This window comes from Chanos chanos, chromosome 10 (genome assembly GCF_902362185.1).
Source record: "Chanos chanos chromosome 10, fChaCha1.1, whole genome shotgun sequence".
Lineage (NCBI taxonomy): Eukaryota > Metazoa > Chordata > Actinopteri > Gonorynchiformes > Chanidae > Chanos > Chanos chanos.
This window is the reverse complement of record NC_044504.1, coordinates 33,873,565-33,890,840: the sequence shown is the minus strand read 5'-3', so window position 1 is coordinate 33,890,840 and position 17,276 is coordinate 33,873,565. Positions and strand designations below refer to the sequence as shown.

At 43.8% G+C, this 17,276-nt stretch overlaps 1 protein-coding gene across 1 annotated transcript in view; it reads right to left on the bottom strand.

Moving 5' to 3' along the window:
- Positions 1-15,797, bottom strand: part of mgat4a (alpha-1,3-mannosyl-glycoprotein 4-beta-N-acetylglucosaminyltransferase A) — a 28,093-nt gene extending 12,296 nt beyond the window's left edge. Inside the window, exons 1-4 of the mRNA XM_030786031.1 lie at positions 15,694-15,797; positions 14,792-15,254; positions 3,580-3,747; positions 2,969-3,109 (exon numbers count right to left, since the gene is read on the bottom strand). Of these exons, the coding sequence (XP_030641891.1) occupies positions 2,969-3,109; positions 3,580-3,747; positions 14,792-14,885 (403 nt within the window). The 5' untranslated portion in view covers positions 14,886-15,254; positions 15,694-15,797. The remainder of the gene's footprint in view (positions 1-2,968; positions 3,110-3,579; positions 3,748-14,791; positions 15,255-15,693) is intronic.
- Between the last annotated feature and the right edge of the window lie 1,479 nt (positions 15,798-17,276).

Sequence of the window (17,276 nt, the reverse complement as noted above, 5' to 3'; positions counted from 1 at the left end):
ATTTAAGAAACACTTTGGTATTCAACAATATTTACTTTGGCTTGGCAAAGTTAATGATAAGGACAAATGTGTAGGCCTGTTCACCCAAGAGGTGTTTTCATTCTAACATTCTTTGAGCAAAGCCAATTACAGTGGTAGAAGTGATAAAATGATTAAAGAACATTATTCTCATATTTTAAGGGCAGCATTTACATTTTTAAAATAATGAAATCTTTTCTTCGTTTAAAAACGATTTAAAAATCATAAAAATGCTTGAGAGCTTCACAGTCATTTAATTTTCAAATTGATATTTAACACATGAAGCCAAACGACCTTGACCTTGACCTTGAGGGAAGACTAAATATCCGCGGCAGGGGCGTGCTGGGTGGGAGGGAATTTGTTTTTTCACAAGCGTATGTTGTGTTATGAGTGCGTCGTCTGGCAGGGCAGCTTTTGTTTGTGTGCCATGCGCGAGTTTTCAGAGTTAACAGACTAACTGACAAACTGTCACACTCTACACCAAGCATGAAACAGAAGAAAATCAAATATGTCCCCATTTCGCGCAGCTTTCCCTCATCATTGCAAATCTCTGCACAGAGGGGAAGCTTAACTAGGCTGCTGAAAGGATCAGAGTGAGTGAGAGAGAGACAGAGAGAGAGAGAGAGAGAGAAAGAGAGAGAGAGAGAGAGAGTGTCAGCGATATAAAGGGAAGAGCATAAAAGGAGGCTCAACACACTCCTCCTCTCTTCTCGTTTCTTTAAGAAATACACACTGGCTGGCCTCGAGGTATTCTGTGAGAGAAATGCAAAGTACCATGTCTCTCTTCATCTGTCTCTTCCAATAGTGTCAGAATTAAGAGAGCCTTGCATCTCAAAAAGGCCAAGCTCACAATGATAGAAAAAGGTCAAAATCTTTGTCACAAAAAAAAAAAAAAAAACAAACAAAACAAAAAAAAAAAACAACAAAAAAAAATCCAATCCAAAATATTTCCTTTCTGCTGCAATGCTGAGAGATAAGAACCTTTTCCCACCTTGGGAACGTCAAACCAGCGTCAGTAGCGGTTCCTACGAATCACGGTTAACATCCCCCGTCTAACGCTACTTTATCATAGTTTTTTTCTTATTACCCTCCATGCACGCTTGAGCGTTCCTCACTTTTACTCCTCTCTGACTTTTTCCGTCCTCTCTCTCTCTCTCTCTCCCTGTCTCTATCAGGAGGGATGGGGCTAAGTGTGGGAGATGGAACTCCTGTCTCTAGGGCCTGGACAAGAGAAGCTGTCCCAATTTACGCTTCTATATATAACTTCTTCTCTCTCACACACAATCTAACAGAAAGACAGAGAAAGGGGGAGGTGTACACACACAAACACACACGCACACACACACGCTCCGAATCTCCGACAGTAGCGTGACAGTAGGACCACCAGTGATTGCAACTGGAGGTAGGACCGAAGATCTGGGGGTGGGGGGTGGGGGGGGGGGTGCAATGAACATAGCTTTGGCCAAAAAGCTCTGCCTCCCTCCCTCTCTCTCACTCTCTCCCTCTCTCTCTCTCACTCACTGCCTCCCTCTCTCTCACTCCCTCCCTCTCTCTCTCTCACTCACTGCCTCCCTGTCTCTCACTCCCTCCCTCTCTCTCTCTTTCTCTCACTCCCTCTCTCTCTCTTTGTGTCGAGGGGTCGAGGAGGAGAGCCTAGGTGGTCTCCAGATCCCAGTCACCTGTTCTTGCTCCATTTCTCACCAGCGTGCGGAGAGGAAAAACAACATCATCCTGCAACGTGCTTCTTTGTGCTTGGCCTCAGTCTACTGCTGGCTCGAGTGTCAAGTTATATAGTTCTCTCATCATTAACTGACCCTATATCACATACAGCACCATACAATACCCTAGCATGCAACTACGGCACTAAATAAACACAGAACACCCATCGCGACAATGAGATCAGTGCAGTTTACGGCTTTGGACGTCAACAGGGAATATGAGTCTACCAGTGGTTCTTCTGTTAAAAGGGAAGACCAGACAATGAGAGGGACTATAGGTGTGTTCGTTGGGGTAATGGATACGCACGAGCGTGTCACAGTACGAATTGTGCTGTAGCTTTCTGGAGCTGCGAAGCCTTTGTGTTCCCCCTCTCTTTCCGCGGACGGACGGACGGACGGACAAACAGACAGATACCTCAGGAGTTTGTGTTTTACATGCGGCGGTGTTACGAGACGGGTTTTGACGCGACAAAAGGGTTTCGTGAGACACAAAGACAATGCTATTCCCCCTCCTTTTCTGTGCCCCCTCCCCAACTACCTTTGCAGTTTTGTTTTGTCCCCTTGGGCTTGTGCTTTCAGTAACACCCCAACACCCCACCCCACACACACACACACACTCCCCCAAGCCCCCAACGATTCTCTCTAAGGCCTAATCCTCTTCTGAGAACCTGATCTATTTTTCGGGGTAGCTGCCGCGGTGGACAATAGAGCCTTCATGGTTACACACAGGGCTACCTGGGACCCCGGGCATAATGAGCCCCCAGACCTCCAGACACACTGATCTGACCAAACAACTGGCTGAATACACAGAGGCAGCACCTCGCATGGCAGGCGTGTAATACAACGCTACACGCAGGACCAGGGCAGACAACAGCACGGGACAGTTTGGGTGAGAGAGAGAGAGGGAGGGAGGGAAGCAAAGGGAGGGAGGGGAGAGATAATGGAGGGAGGGAGAGGGAAAAAAAACCAAAAAAACAACAACAACAAACCCTAGCCATCTACTTTCAGTCAATTTTAAAAATCACAGGAAAAAAAAAATAACGGTTGAGGTCCAGGAGAGCGTGAGATGTGGAATCCTGACCTGGGAGTGACCATTACTGCATAGAATTGGCTTAAATAATGTTTTGCAGCGAAGAATTCGTGTTTTCTTTTGTTTTTTGTTTTTTTTTAAAGATTCTCTGTGCTGGGAGGGAAGGGGAGGGAAGGTAAACGCGCGAACATGCCCCGCTCACCTCCGGTTCGTCCCTGGCCCACCTGCACGGCGGGCTGCAGGCTCCCCTCATTGTTGAGCAGGTGAGGCAGATGGTGGTAAACATTTGGCACCTGGAGTGGCTTCCTGTGGGCCAACGCCTTCAACAGATTCTGAGTCTCATCTAAGGGAACACATACACACACAACGAAATGCACACGCACAAACAGAAACACAGACACAGACACACACACGCACACAAAGAAGCACAGACACAGACACACACACACACAAGGATTCAATATTACAGCACAACATAACATGACACTGTACTCTGACAATTTATGTACTCCATTCAATTCAACCTAGGAAACTGTAACATGTTGTCGTGTGGGACTGTTTAATATTCATATTTATGTGAGTGTGTGTATATGTGCATGGATGCATGTGTGTGTGTGTGTGTTTTAACTTGAGAAGTTCGTAAGACCCCCGTCACTGTTGCTGCTTTTGCACTGTGATTTGAGTGTGTGTACGCACGTGCATGCGCATGATGTGCATGGGCATGTGTGTGTTGTGTGTATTGTGGGTGTTGTGCGCGCGTGCATGCGCGTGCATGCGCGTGCGTGCGCTGTGTGTTTGCAGGTGTGTTTTAACCTGAGAAGCTGCTGAGAGCATCTTTGCTGCCATTGGTCTCTGTGATGGCACGTCTGAACTGCTCTAGGATGGTGTTGAGCTCTGACGAACGCTGTAGCGTTCTGTGTTCAGCCACACGCAGGCGCTCCCTTAACGCATGGAACTCACGCTGGTACGCTACCAATTTCTCTACAGAGAGAGAGAGAGAGTGAGAGAGAAAACAGTTAGTATTATAGTAACAGTGCTCCAGCATTCGACGCACAACAGTGTAACGGTCACAGGTGAACCACCAAACTGAACATGCAGTATCATAACTGTGAGTACACTGGCCCATGTCCAGAGCTCATGGCTGTGCTTCTGGAGCCTTCTCTTGCTCCCAGAGAGAGGCAGAGAGACAGAAATTGAGGTGTGAGAGGAGAGACATGGGGCAGCGCCAACAGACAGTATTTCTGCTGTAAGAGACAGGGTTATCATAGTTTTGAAATTTTCATTAGTTTTTATTTTTATTTCGTCTTTCGGTTTGGTTTGTTCATTTCAATTTAGTTTTAGTTCGTTTTACGAGCGCTTAAGTCATTTTAGTTTTAGTTTGAGAAGTCGATCAGTTTTAGTTTAGTTTTTCATTAGTTTTAGTTTCTCAGGTATTATAAGGAAAGCCTTGATTTACAGAAGCTGATAAGGGAATAAAGAAAATGAAATGTGACAAAAACAGAAATAAAGCTGATTTTAGCCATAGTTCTATTTCGTTTTAGTTCATGCTACATTGTTCACTGTAGCTTTTATTTAGCTTGTGTTTTTGACGGCGGTTTTTATTTTTACCTCAGTTAACGAAAATGTTTTTTCACCGTTCGTTTTAGTCTCAGTCTTAGTGTTCGTTAACTGTGATAAGCCTGGTAGGAGATTAACTATACATGACCCTTCTCTCCCACTGCATTACTGGCAAACTGTGTGCATGTGTGTATGTGTGTGTGTGTGTGTGTGTGTGTATGTGTGTGTGTGCGCGTGTGTGTGTGTGTGTGTGTGTGTGTGTGTGTATGGGTAGGGTCTGAGCGCACTCCCTGTCGTTTTTCTGTACCAACCAGTCTCTCCAAAATCTCTTACACACACCCCCCCCCCCCCGCCTTCTTCCCCTCGTGATCCCACTGTGCTGAACCCTTTAGAGTCTCACAGTCTCCATCTAACTCGTGAAAAGACGAAGGCCATCGAATACACATCATACACAGTTTCGGTTGAACCCCTCTAACCTCACAAAAACAACTGAGGCAGATCAGGAGGGAACAGAGCGTGTCTTTTGCAAAAGCTTTTGCGACACAATTATCCGTTATGAATCCAGACACTCAAATTGCATTAAAAAAAAAAAAGAAGCTATGACAGTAATTGAGGAGCATAAGGCTTGGGCAGTTATAAATTACATTAGAGATCACACTGGACAAAGATTTAGCTTGTTTGACCAGACAGACACTCTGTCATTATGATAAAAGAAAACCCTTCAGTTCTGAGAAGCGACCGACTCAAGTCCATGACTTGAGCCAACGAAACACTGCTATCACTGGTCATTAAGAGTGTATAAGGTAACAGCAAGTGTTTAAAAAAGCGGAGAGTGTCCTCATTCTGATGCTGTCATCCATACTCTCAGCTTAGATACCTGCAGGAAAAACGTGAGGTCTTTTGTGTACAGTCAGTCATGCAAATGACTGACAGAATGCAAGCGAGCCTAAAAAAAACAATCAAACAAAAAAACCCCCCAAAAACCAAAAAAACCCCAAATGTCCACAGAAGAGGAGGAGACGTCAAGTAATCGACCTCATACTCCCAGATCCACACGTTGTTCCTTACACTTCAGCTCTCGCGCACACGCACAAACCGCCACACATAAAAACACACGTACACACACAAACGCAAACACATACACACACACACACACACACACACACACACACACACACACACACACACACACACACTAATTTCTGGCCCCGGGCAGAGTGCGTGTTGCACAGTGAGGGGTGGGAGGAGAGAGAGGGATGGTTTTAAAGGAGCAGTTGCTGTCCTCCTGGAGGGGTTTCATACAGTACAGCGGCAGACGGATGCCTGTCCTCCTGGAGGGGTTTCATACAGTACAGCGGCAGACGGATGTCTGTCCTCCTGGAGGGGTTTCATACAGTACAGCGGCAGACGGATGTGTGTTTCCAAGCGCTTGCTCGCGTACTCTCTCCACAGCCAGGAAAAGGAAAAAAAAGCTTAATTTTCTATTTTTGTGGTAGTGTGCGTGTGTGTGTGTGTATACGAGTGTGTGGGGGGGTGCGGGGTGAGTGTGTAACCACCTGTTGTGGTTTATCAGTGGCGTAACCAGGGTGTAAACATTTCGTAAACAGGTTGCACTGGTGTGGACAGTTTCAACACAGCATCACTGAAGACTGAAGGGAGATATGAGCCTGTCCTGTTCGTCCACATTCTGATATAAGCACTCTCTCCTCTTCACCATGCCTTTGTTAAATGCTCTGTGTGTGTGTGTGTGTGTGTGTGTGTACTTTTCGTTCTCCCTCAGCCTCCTTGTCATTTTAAGCCAGTGTCATTACTGTCTAGTTCTGCTTCAGAGAGTTACTGAAGGGCAACAAGTCCTAGAAAGACCATTAGTCTGGAGTATGGGCATGTGCGTGCGTTTGATAAACACTCACTCAGCAGACTCTCCTGTCAGATTAGCAGACAGACAGAAGGACATGCCTGTCTCTCTCTCTCTCTCTGTCCACTCTTTCTTACGTTAATCTTGGCCCTCCAGCTGATAACAGCATCAACAATGACATCCAGAAACATGACATCTTTTCTTTATTTGACTCACTCTTGGATTTTCGCATTTTCACACAAATTATGAACATTGATAAAACACTTCCAAAAACAGATAAACAGACAAACAAAGAAACACCAGTCTGAGGCAGGGCTAAGACATATTGCTAAATGACTGTTAGAAACAAACCCTGAACATTTCTGAGAAAAAAAAAGTACCTTCTTCCGTTTTATGGGTGCGTGACATCATTTCCAGGACCTGTTGTCGTTTTAACCCTTTCTTTGTCTGAAAACTTTGGTGTTTTTTTTTGTTTATTTTGGTGTTCGGGGACGCTAAGAAGCAGCATATGAGAAATACACACTCCGAGGAGAATGTCTTTTGTTCAGCGACTCAGGAGAATAGGAGACACTCTTCATCAAGATGCAAGGCTTCAGAAAAATGAAAGGAGTCAAGGGGGAATTTTGATATATTTGGTTTTAAATAGGTTTTTATGACATTTCATGAGACATGGCCCCTTCTCCTCTTTCTCCTGTCTGACACACTGGCCTGTCCAGTTTGACCCCATTCCTTTATCACACAGTCTTCTTTACTCACGCATCAACAATAACCTCATACTATACAGATAACAAGACAGAACATCACTGTGGGTGTATTGTAAACGCTGATAATTATTATATTGGTCAAATGTTTGTGAGCAATAGAAAAGTTTCTACTAAACCACTGGCAGCGAGTGCACTGGGTTTTTCGTGACCGTAAACTAATCGCACGGCTATAGGGACAGGCTCGGCGTTGATTACGGCAAAGCAAGGATGACGGGACATTGTGAAAAACCAAGGTGACGGATCATCACATGGTCGTTATTCATTTGTAATGACTGATAACAGTACAAACTTTTCCTGGCATGGACTTCTAACCAACTAGCTCTCCATAGACAAAACTCTGAGTGCTAGCAGTAGACCTGGGAATTCGCGCGGAGGCACGGATGAACTCGTTCCTCTTACGGCAAATACCGTCTTCTCAATTTGCCGTGCAGGAACCTCACTGACCGGGTCTCCTGCCTCAGAAAATTCGCAGCGTGACCTTCTCGCCTGGCAAATCAACAAGAATGTTCAGACTCATAGACTGGAGCAAAATGTGATGATCATTCAGACACAGACACACACACACACACACACTTTATTCTGTGTCATGTCGGAGAGCTTCACTACAAAACGTCAGACATGAAAGAAGCTCAAAGCCAGCAACATCACAAGGAGAGAGCAGAGAGATTAGGCCCTTCCAATGAAACGGAGCCAAAACGGAACTTTAAACAAAAAACGCGTGAAATATACAACAAAGTCCCGGAACACTAACATGACAAAGACGCAGTCTCTTTTCGCTGGATCCCCCCCCTCCCAAACGGAGCACATGTGACAGAAAAGAAACTCGAGAGTTTTCTCCCAGGATCCGTTGAGGCTGTGAACCTCAGTCCATGACTTTGAAACAGGAAGTGCAGCTGTTTTGGTACGACACAACGCGATGCCGGAGGAACTTCCTACTAAACACAAAGTCTCGAACGTTCAAGAATGCTCTGCATAAGATGGCCAATTAAGATCTTGTTAGATAACACTTACACACACACACCCACACACACACACACACACACACACACACACACTCTCTGTGTCTCTCATCAGCAATCACAAACATTCAGTCAGCAGCTCCGTAAAGTCTACACAGTCACTGCAGGCTGCTGGTCTCTGCTCGCTCATCATTAAGGCTAAAGGCGTGTTACTTCCTTAGAGAGAGAGAGACAGATAGACAGATAGATAGAGAGAGAGAGCACTAGTAACACACTGAACAGAACACAGTTAAAACTCCTTAATCACACGACACAGTAGAGTACAGTAAACTCTTTGAACGGTTCGATGCATGACCCGTTGTCCTCTGTTCCACTGGCGTTGCAAATATATATATATATCAGTGTACTTGTCTCCACCAATGAAATCTGGCAGGTTTCCAAAATCTTCATTACACAAGCGATAGATATTTAGACTTAGATGTTGTTGTTTTTTTTTTTTTATCCTCTTCCTTATCTTTTTATCTTTTATCTTCTTCTTCTATCTTCTGATCTTTGCCTTGTCTGTAAGCCAAGCATTTTTGACGTTTCTGTTTTGGCTTTTAAAGTAGGGCCAACACGGACTGTGCCCAGTGAGATAAAAGAGCTACTTTTACTCCACTCACTCATATGGAGTGGACTGCTTATTTCACAGGCATTGTGAATAGTGTCAGAGCCAAAGTTCACTCAGTCTGAAAGGCTCAGCGACCGGGTTCAGCTGAGGGAATGAAAGGGGGAGAGAGAGAGAGAGAGAGAGAGAGAGAGAGAGAGAACAGGGACAGTGGGAAGACTACAGTGATGGGTGGGAGAGAGAAATGAGGAAAAGACCAAGGAAAACAGAGCCAATCAAAGTTCCACAGGTCTGTCACATGACATGCGGGTGACTTGCGGGAAAAAGAGAGAGAGAGAGGGGGAGAGAGAGAGAGAGAGAGAGAAAGAGTGGAAGAGAGAGAGAGACAGATATGGAGAAAGAACAATGGAGTGTTGGTATTGACAGCTATAGCACATGACAAATGAATGAATGACTTCATCCCTCTGCGTTTGCGAACAGAGAGGGAAAGAGAAAGCAGACAGAAAAAGAGGAAGAGAAAGCAGCCGGAGGATTGAGAGAAAATATCTCATGTTAATCGCATAGGTGAGGCCTCGCTTCATAAAGAGGATTGCTTTTTTTCCCCCGCTTAATACCGCTTCTACGTAAACACTGTACGATTAAATGTTCCTAATCCGAGGTAGATATCAAACGTAAACCGTACACTCAGTGCCTCTATCTATGGGAGAACCTGTAAATAATCCACTGGCCTCTTTTCAGTGAGAGAGAGAGAGAGAGAGAGAACGTTCCGGGTCTTTGTGACGATGTTCTCCGGCCTGTGAGTTATCAGTCAGTCCCTGCAGGTCTCTTAAAGTCTGCTGTGTAATTTCCTGTCATTTCCAGTACTCTAATGTTGGCTCCCATTGTACAAACCAGAGAACTTCCTGTTGACTCACCCCCAACCCCCACCACCCCCCAAAAAAGAAAAACAAATTTTTTTGCTCTCTCTCTCTCTTTTTTAGTCACTGCATTCCTCTGTTGCATCCCCATGCGAAGTTGACCTTTGACATTCATCCTTAGCACGATCTGAACTTGCCTGTCCTTCTGTTTGCTCTCTTTCTTCTCTCTCTCTCTCTCTCCCAAATCTCACTGTTCCGTGTATACACTCTTACTCATCGATTCAGGATCATTCCCAGCTCTCTCTCATTTCCAACATCACCAAGGATCCAGATGTTCTGGCCTCAACAGTTCTACACTGCACCCCCTCCCAATGTCTCCATGCCAACCTGAATGCACTTTTTTTTTGGGAGGGGGGGGGGGGGGGGGGGGGGGGTTTGCGACTGACCATCTGTCAGACTCTCCACCCCACACCCCTTCTCTCTGCTATGCCACCCTTTCCTTAGCTCTCTCAGCGTCTCCCTCGGGTCCAGAGCTGCCAAGTCTGATGAGGCTGAGTGGGCAGCCTGGTGTCTGAGAGCTGACGGTTTCTCCCGGCTCTGTTTACGCCTCACATCCGTGTTGCTTTTCTGTCTGCTGGTGTCTCTGCATACTGCAGTCCTCTTTAAAAACAAGACTTCTTACCTCAGCCAGGGCAATGGACGCTGGTGACAACTTGTTTTTTTTGTTTTTGTTTTTTTGCTTGCTTTTCTGTTTTAAGGTTGTTAGGGGATGTTTTTTTGGGTTTTTTTGGAGTGGGGGAAGGAGTTTTTTTTTCTTCTTCTTCTTCCTTTATTCGTCCTTTTTCTTATTTTTATTCTTTCATTCCAACACAGACAGTGGGATGTCAAAACAATATGAAACTCTCTAAACATTACAAAAAACCCCCCAGAAAAAAACAAAACCTACCCAAATAAAAAAAAAAAAAAAAAGAAAGAAAGAAAAAAAAAGGAAAAATCAAATCAATAAAACCAGACAGTGTGACCTGAGGATGTCAGTTCAGAGGTTCCACAAGTTAACTGTGTGTAGTTTGACCACACAACGTCAAACCGGCACAGGGGCAAATGCATCACACGTCAACACAAACAGGTCGGAACATTATTCGGAAAAAAAAAAACAAAAACAAACAAAGAAAAGACACAGAGGACTGACGAGGGAATTTTTGTTTGAAGGTTCGAAGCGGAACACAGCAGGGACAAAGGAAGAAAAAACAACTAGCTTCACACACCTGTGTCCCTCTAGCCTCTCCTGAGAGAGAGAAAAAGAGGGGGCAGGGAGAGAGAGAGAGAGAGAGAGGGAGAGTGAGAGAGAAGCTTTAAGTCCATATGACAGCTCTTGAATACTGCAGCCTTGGCACAAGGGGAAGAGGAAGGTGGGCACAGAGCAGCAGACATATTACGGCTCAACAATGAGTGCGTTTTCCTGCCTAATATGGAGGAAGAATGCCAGGACGGCGGGGAATGCCAAAGGAAGCAAGGGCAGACTGGCTAAATGGGGGCCTGTTTGGCAGAATGAGAGCCTTTGGTCAGCGCTGGGAAACTGGAAACAAGATAGGATATTAGGCTTATTAGCATCCATCCTCCAAACTGAGTGGATCTGTGCTTCTCTCGTGAGAACGCGGCCGATGCAAAAAAATCCTCAGGTCATGTCGACGTCACCGTTCTGACTCTACCTCGCGCCTCTCGCCCCTTAACCCTAAAATCGGACTCTCTGAATCTGACGTTTTACTTTACGTACCTCAGTCTTTCATGGTCACATTCTCTTACTAGAATTCTGCCGCTCACTCTTATTTACCGGTACAGTTTGACCGTATGACTGAGCTGTAATTCCATTTTATTACTTTTTTTTTTTTTTTTTTATTTCTCTTCAGAGTATTCACAGAACCTCTCCCTAACTTCTTCACGCGAGCTTAGTATAACCCAGACTTTTTGTCATTTCGCTATTTTTGGCCTCGTCTATTGTGCACCAGGCTGCCTAAAGGCGGCAAGAGAACCAGTGGAAGACGCATCAATCTTCAGAAGAATAGGGAAGGAATAAACTGGGGTGTGGTATTCACTTGTTCTGGTGTTGCGACAACGGTAAAAATCTGTGAACGTCGCTTTCGTATTTATCCTTGGCAGAAAAGGCAGTGCTGTTTCGTGGAAAGTTTATTAGTCAGTTATCAGGTCAACCGCTTGTGTCATGGGAATCTCTAACTTCCCTAGATCGAGGGATCATGCTGCAGTTTTTCAGGAACACCAATGAGTTCCAGGCTTCTAAAAAAAAAAAAAAAAAAAAAAAAAAAAAAAAACCCTAACAAACAAAACAAAAAGAAGGAGGATTGGTCATGCAACTGTGTGATATGAGTGGACACTGAAAGGAATCCCTCCAAAGCAGAACTTGGGTTTCATCTGGTTTTTTGTAGCGCTATTTGAGCTTTATATTCTTTCACACTGTTTATTTTCCTCTGAGAGAAAAGGACGTGATGACTCCTACCACGTATCCAAAGACATTTTCCTTGAAATTCAACTTTAAACTTGAGACAATGAACGACACGATGGCAACTCTTTCTTGATTTCTCATTAAAGGCGACACGAATACCTTCTAATAGAGAACAAGTTGAAACAGAACCAAATACAAACCTCAATCAAAGAAAAAAAACACTTTCCCTCTTCTCTTTACCAAAGCTCTTTACCTTAGACACCGTTACACGTAACGCCAGTTTTCCTCTCTCTTTCTCCGTTTGTAACCAGCTTGGATGCAACCTCAGTAACCTTCCCTCTAAGCAAGTGTCGATGAAAATAAGATTTCTTCCTCTCTCTCTCTCTCTCTCCTATCAATCTCATCAACTCTATCCTGTCATTTCTCCATTTAAGCTGAGTCCAGTGCTGAGAAATCTTGGCTAGCAAACTGCTTGATCGACTAACGGAGAGATCACAGAGTGCCTGCCCAGTGATGCTGTTTTTTTTTTTTTTGGTGATGCGGTGAAACAAAATGTGCTCCCTGGGAAAGGTCAGGGTGCGTTTTGCCAAGAGCTCCTATTCAGAAACGACTGATGAAAACCCAGAGAGAGGGAGTTATTGGCCATTGGGTTCCACTCCATCTTTACAGAGCAGTCATTTTTTTTTTGTAGTTTAGTGTGTGGATGTGTGAGTCTTTTACACCGGTACGCGACTCACCCGCTTACATGCAACCACATCCCGCCAGCAAACCACCACGCCAGCAGATCATCCTCCACAAATTCGCTACAAACGGAAGGAAACAAAAAAAAAACGAACAAAAAACAATTCTACGGACTGTTGCTTTCACGCATAGATTAACCTACAAATAACCGATATACAAAGAGGCGTAAAGATGTCTTCACGCGCTGTTAAAAGGACAATCTCTCACACGAACACGCACACGCACACACACATCCCCCACCACTGACTCGATGAGTTGTGATTATCAACTAAAGATTATAACCAAGCTTAATTGCCGATTTTTGTATGAGTTTAAACTTGTGCCAGAAACACTGAAAACTTGTACCACTGTCTGATAAAACGTACAACTCAGGGAAATTACAGTAAGGGCTGGTTTGAGTGATGGGCTGACGTTGAAAAAGCCCAAGAACTGAGTAAGATTTGAAAGATACTGTATTCTATTCTGCATAGTACCATGCACATTGGATATAACAGGTTACTAGAAGTCTGAAGCTGAGTACAGGCTGTTTGAATAGTGAGAATCAAATGCGAAGCACACTCACCATCCTCTCTGACTGTTATCCTCATGAGACCAGACGTCGTAACATTATGAATGCAGAGCTTTGTTTTAAAACAACTTCTGCCTTTGACATTCCTGCATAGCACTCCACTGCTACAGTCTGTATGTCGCACAAACTCACTCCTGAATGCTATAAACATACGTTCAAAGAAGGGCATGAGAAAGCCCAGGAACTTAGGTTTGTAGACACCAACTTAGGACACTGTGTTGCACTAAGTTTGCATTATATAAGCAAACACATGCAGCAAGTTTGCATTGAATAAGCAGACACACAAAACAAGCTCCTTTTACATAACATTACATTAACTTTGGGATTTTTAAAGCCTTTTCAAAAGACCAACAACTCTAGCAAGGTGTGGTTTTGCATTAATACATTCTGATAAACAGAACCAAGCAAATTGCTCTCTCAACTTCTGCAAAACCTGCCAATTGAAAGTTTCAATTCAAGGTTGACTGATATCAGAGCATCATGTTTGTACAGCATATCTAAAAAGAAAAAAAAAAAGACTTTAAAGGAGTGTTTGTAAACTGCGGTCTGGGGAACTACTGTAGAAACACTTTTTTGTACTGTACTTAGGCAAACATGCCTGACTGGACTAACATGCCGCTTGATGATTAGCTGAGTAGCGTTGCTGGGCTAGAATGAAAATTGCTGTCCGAAGGCTCACTCCCCAAAAATGGACACACTGTCCCCTTGTACAAAACAAAAACTGCACGTTGTTCTGTCACTTGAGGGAATGTCCGCGGCCTAAACTATAACATGGTTGATCTCTAAGGAAACGCATTATGTTCTCAGAGCTGATAATAATAATGCGTATCTTGAATATTGTCAGTGGGCCATAAATGCTAGTTTAACACTGTGTTCTCTATACAACTGGTAGTTAGGTTCTCAATGACATAAAAAAGTCCCGTGGTTATTAATGAAATTCTGTGATTTGTTTTCGATAGCATAAATAAGAAATAATTCAACACGTTAGGCCAGTAGAAACCTATCGCCTGCTGTCAACGTCAGTAAACTTGTGCCGTTGTTTATAGGGCTGCAAACGGGCCTGTTCTAGAGTTGAAACGAAACATTTTAGAACAAACATGTTCAGTATGAAAACGGCGGATAAAACAGCAAACGACGGAATCTAACGGCCGATGAAAAGTTGTGATGCAACGATAAAAGTAGAAAAACACGTATCAGTATGCAGAGAGAGCAGGCAGTTTAAAAAAAAAAAAAACACGAATCTGTTCTTAACAATACGCCGCGGTTGACAGGCGTGTCGAATTAACCCAAATCGATACCGAGATGAATTCAACTAGAAACTGATCGACCACTGAACAATGAGCTGTCGGGATGCCTGCGATAGCTTATCGATCTCTAACTCGGGTGGTTGGATATCATCCTCCGCAGTACCCCATGGCAACTGACATGCAATTCCCAGTTCTGAACTGAGTAGAGCTAACGCTACAAACATGTCACTTTCGGTGTCAACTTGTAGCAACCCACCAAGTAAGATAACCTCTACATTGAGCACACAAAAACTGTCCTAAATAATGGACGAGGCATGTAACGTTAAAATGTGGTAATCCGTTTCGACTGGTGATCTAAAACACATAGGATTTCGGTTCAGTTATGAAATTAGGTGCATCTTACTTAACTCACCCTTTCCATTCTGCCAGGCTGTGTACCAAGAGAGACTGAGAAAAGACGTGAAGAAAATAATCGCAGTGGCAACCGTTCCATTTCTGAGCCTCATCTCATTTCAGCGATTTTCCTCGGCTCGGGCTCCCCGTGCGCTCGTTACTTCTTTCCAAAAAGAGGCTTGGTTTGGGAGGGCATATGCACATCGAAATAGATGAATGGATGTGAGAAGGGAGGCTCCGTCCGGTTACTGTCTTACGGAGAAGGCGATGGTGCCTCTCCTCTCTCGCCGCTGTTTCGTTTTGCTAATTGAGGCCAGTAGTCGTTAGTCACAAGGCAGTAGTTTACTGCTAAGCCTTTCACAGTTCTGTGGTGATAAGAGCATGGTAGAGTGCTTCGGTCATTTTATGACTGTACCTGGTGACGACGGAAAACGGAGGTTTGTGGTGAGCCCCAGTGTTGGACTGTCCGATATCTTCAGTTTCTGCATTGGTGAGAACATGACAGATAGAGGTTACGCTCACGTTTTAACAATTCACACAGGGAAATCCAGAACAGCAAGTAATGTACAGTTAGACAGGACATAGGTCGTTAATAGAGTCTGTGAGAAAGGTGGGTGAAATAGATGATCGGTTTTAATTTGTCTATGTAACGTTGGCTATCCGATACATATTTGTTTACTAACTAACAACCACGACTCACTCTAATAAAACTACATAGTATTCCCAAATTTGTATGGCTATGAAGATTAAATTCAAGTTTCGATGAAGGAAAGAAACTCGGCGTCTAAGAGAGACGAGTTAGCAACCTGTCGGAAGAAACCAATGTCAGACACAACAGGCAGGCTAGTCTTGAAGCCGCTAAGGTATGCAGTTACCACAAGAAATAACGGAGATGTTACGAAAAACAACTTCGTTACTTACTCTTTCTAATTCTCAAGTTAAAGCCGCGTATGGGGGATTCAGGATTTCACTTAAAAAATCCTTACAGTTAGCTAATATGTTAAAATTGGTGTTACTAACTGTAGTCGCTGTGGCTGGCACCTAGTCGTCACCCAAACAGTACTGAGAGGGTGAGCTCTCAATCAACCTTCACTTAGACGCCTCCCATCGGCAAAGACTATTGGTTGCAACCAGCCCTTTGCCAAATTACGCAGTACTCTAGCATGGGGGCATGATTGAGGGGCCCGGAGGGTCACTATCTTCAACATAGACCCGGAGGCTTTCCAATGCAGGTTATCTGACATTTTTTACGATATAACGACATTTCTACAGTTCTATCATTGAGAGAAAAGGGTTACTTGTTGAGTTCAGGCTTACAATGCCGCAGGTTTTCCAGGTTTCACACACATTTTGACATTTGTAGCCAGTGCTTTCGGTCTAACTGCGTGGGCCAAGTGAATATGTCACTCATTTGGCCCGTGTACTGTGCTGGGACAAATCATATGAAGACTCGAAATGTGGCCGCGAGGGGGCGGAATAATATCAAAATTACATGTGCTTGTCGACATAGCGTGTGAAATTTGAATTTCCCCATTTTGAAACGAGGATTAGCTTTTATTTTTTTGGTTGTTAGGTTGTGTCATTGTATCACATCATTACATGAGAGCATAACTGAACAGATTATGATTTGACATCGCAAACTAACGAGACAGTTGGCAAACTGAAGAGGGTCTTGTACCTGTTTTCCTGCAGAAGACAATATATACAGTTGTTGATATAAAACCTTACTGATATAATCTGTAAAACAGCATGCAAAAGGGGTGGAGTGAAGAATGGATATGGGTAAAGTATGGACAGAGAAAGGGTACGGATGCCCTCTACAGAGCATCTCAGCATCCATTCACCCCAAACCTGTCCAAAAACAGTTCCGTTAAATAAAGAGAAAGACCTGTGTGGCATTTCATTCGTGGTGGTGGTTTATTGACAGCTATCTTATCGATCAATGATTATTGTTCCAGTATAGCACCCCCCCCCCCCCCCCCCCCCCCCCCCCCCACACACACACACACACACACACACACCGTTCCCTCAGTGGTCATGGTGGGAAGGACAGTTTCCTTTTTTTCGGTTAATAGACAACCACACATTTTTTGCAATCAGAATCCCTCTGTACAAGTTTCAGTTGAATATTTCCAACTAATAATACTGAATGCAGTTTGCAGAGAAGTTGAACTTTAAACATCCCTATAAAAAAATCAATGGCAATACAATGAATTTCTGCCTGATAAGTAGTTAGTTAGAAGTGATTTACTTTATTCCTGTGTGAAACAAAGTCTTTTCCAGAAAATTTCATCTTTAAATCTACCATTATAATGTTCTGTATGAGAGGAACTCCAGGTGTACTGAGTGCATACATGCATGTTTTGATATACAGAAAAACACACTTATGCAAAGCTGCTAGAGATGGTGAGCATTTTTCTTCACTGAAGCTCTTAAAAGAGATAGTTGTAATTTCGCTTAAATTTTACATACATTCAATTTAAATGCATTTACAAACATTTGTG